Source organism: Propithecus coquereli, unplaced genomic scaffold, assembly GCF_000956105.1.
Source record: "Propithecus coquereli isolate 6110/MARCELLA unplaced genomic scaffold, Pcoq_1.0 Scaffold62, whole genome shotgun sequence".
Taxonomy (NCBI): domain Eukaryota; kingdom Metazoa; phylum Chordata; class Mammalia; order Primates; family Indriidae; genus Propithecus; species Propithecus coquereli.
In genome coordinates, this window is record NW_012152174.1 from 7,531,403 (window position 1) to 7,532,995 (window position 1,593).

Genomic DNA, 1,593 nt, shown 5'->3' on the forward strand with positions numbered 1-1,593 from the left:
GAATTCAGATAAGGCTGTAATTCATTCCCTTGTTTATACCATTTGGTTTGTGTGTTTTTATTTGTTATTTGTTTTACTTTGGCTTGTCTTACATGATTTTGTTGGAGGGGGAGGCAGAACTTCAATTTTTTGACCACTGCAAATTTCCAGTTTTTAGACCATGTCCTGGGTCTAACGAATATACTGAAGAAAACCATTTTTCAAGGTCTGTGTAGAAAAGAGTTACTTTAAATTGCCCTAAAAGTTAATTTACCTTTCTTCACTGAAGCGACGACCAATCTTTACTTTACACTTGTCCCGGGGGAGGCATGCTGCTAGTAGAGGAACTGTCCGCAACACTTTGTTTTCCTTTAATTAAAAAATTAATTACAACATAGATTTTTGCTTAAACACTTTTAAATCTTTTATGATGAAAATCTGATTCATAACTTTACATATAACTTTCACGAGTCTTTTACTAAAGATCACAGTTTAATAAAAAGAGGTAAGTTTCTCTGATTTATCACACTAAGCATAACACAAGCATACTTTTTTATTCTATTTGGATATGTTTATAGGTTTAGTGATCAAACAATATAATATCAATCTATATAATGATTAGGATTATAAAAATGTAAATTTGTGTTTAACTAAACTGAATCATTTATTCTGACAAAATTTTTTTTATTTCAACAGTAATCACATTTCTGTATTACATCAACTTGAAGATAATTGCTTAGATCTTTACGCACAGAAAGCAAGGTAGTGTTCAAAAAACAAAACAATGGGGCATATCAAAGGGACACAGAAGCCAATCTTATCAATGGCTAAAATGGAACCAATTTCAGAAACACCATAAATAACATAGTATTGGGTTATAACCCCAACTGTAAAATAGAGTCTAAAGTGATATGAATGAATAAATAAATAAATGAGGCAGAAGGAACAAATCTTCCTTACTAAAGAATTCTAAGTGATAAATGTAAATAAATACTTCCCACTCCAGAAGGTGGAGCTTAATCTCTCCCTCCCACCAGAGTGTTTTATGGCCTTGCTTGCAAAGAATACAGTACGGAAAGAGAACAAAATAATAACTTTAGTGTGGAGAAATCTGGTGACCATTTCTGAAAATTCCATTAACTTGACTATCATCAGTGGTTTTTTCAACATCCTAGTTTCCAACATTGAAAACCACCTTTCTTGCTGCCACAAGAATTCTATCCTTAATCCTGTGGAGCCAGGTGATTAGCTACTCTGACTTAGGTGGTTTTAGGACATTTTTTCAGTGTTTCACATAACGTTCTTCCCTCCTTACCACCACTATGAGACTTTGACACAGACGTAATCATTTTCCCAACTTTTATCAAAGTAATAAATGTATATATGTGAAATTAAACAGTGACAAAAGATTTAAAATGCCACACCTATTCCCAGATATGCTCCCCAGTACCACTTCCCAGAGGCAATCACTTTAACTCCTTTAGCTATTTTTTTCTGGTAGTTATCTCCATACGTCCATATAATATGTGCTTTGCTATTTCTTGATTTATCAATTTTAGTTATTATCTAAAAACTACCAATTAGCATCATAACAGCTTACATTAATGTAAATAT

At 32.5% G+C, this 1,593-nt stretch overlaps 1 protein-coding gene across 1 annotated transcript in view; it reads right to left on the minus strand.

Annotated features, from left to right (window-relative positions):
- Window positions 1-1,593, minus strand: part of DTWD2 (DTW domain containing 2) — a 39,128-nt gene that overhangs the window by 8,976 nt on the left and 28,559 nt on the right. The window contains exon 3 of the mRNA XM_012659513.1: window positions 254-348. Coding sequence (XP_012514967.1) covers window positions 254-348 — 95 coding nt within the window. The remainder of the gene's footprint in view (window positions 1-253; window positions 349-1,593) is intronic.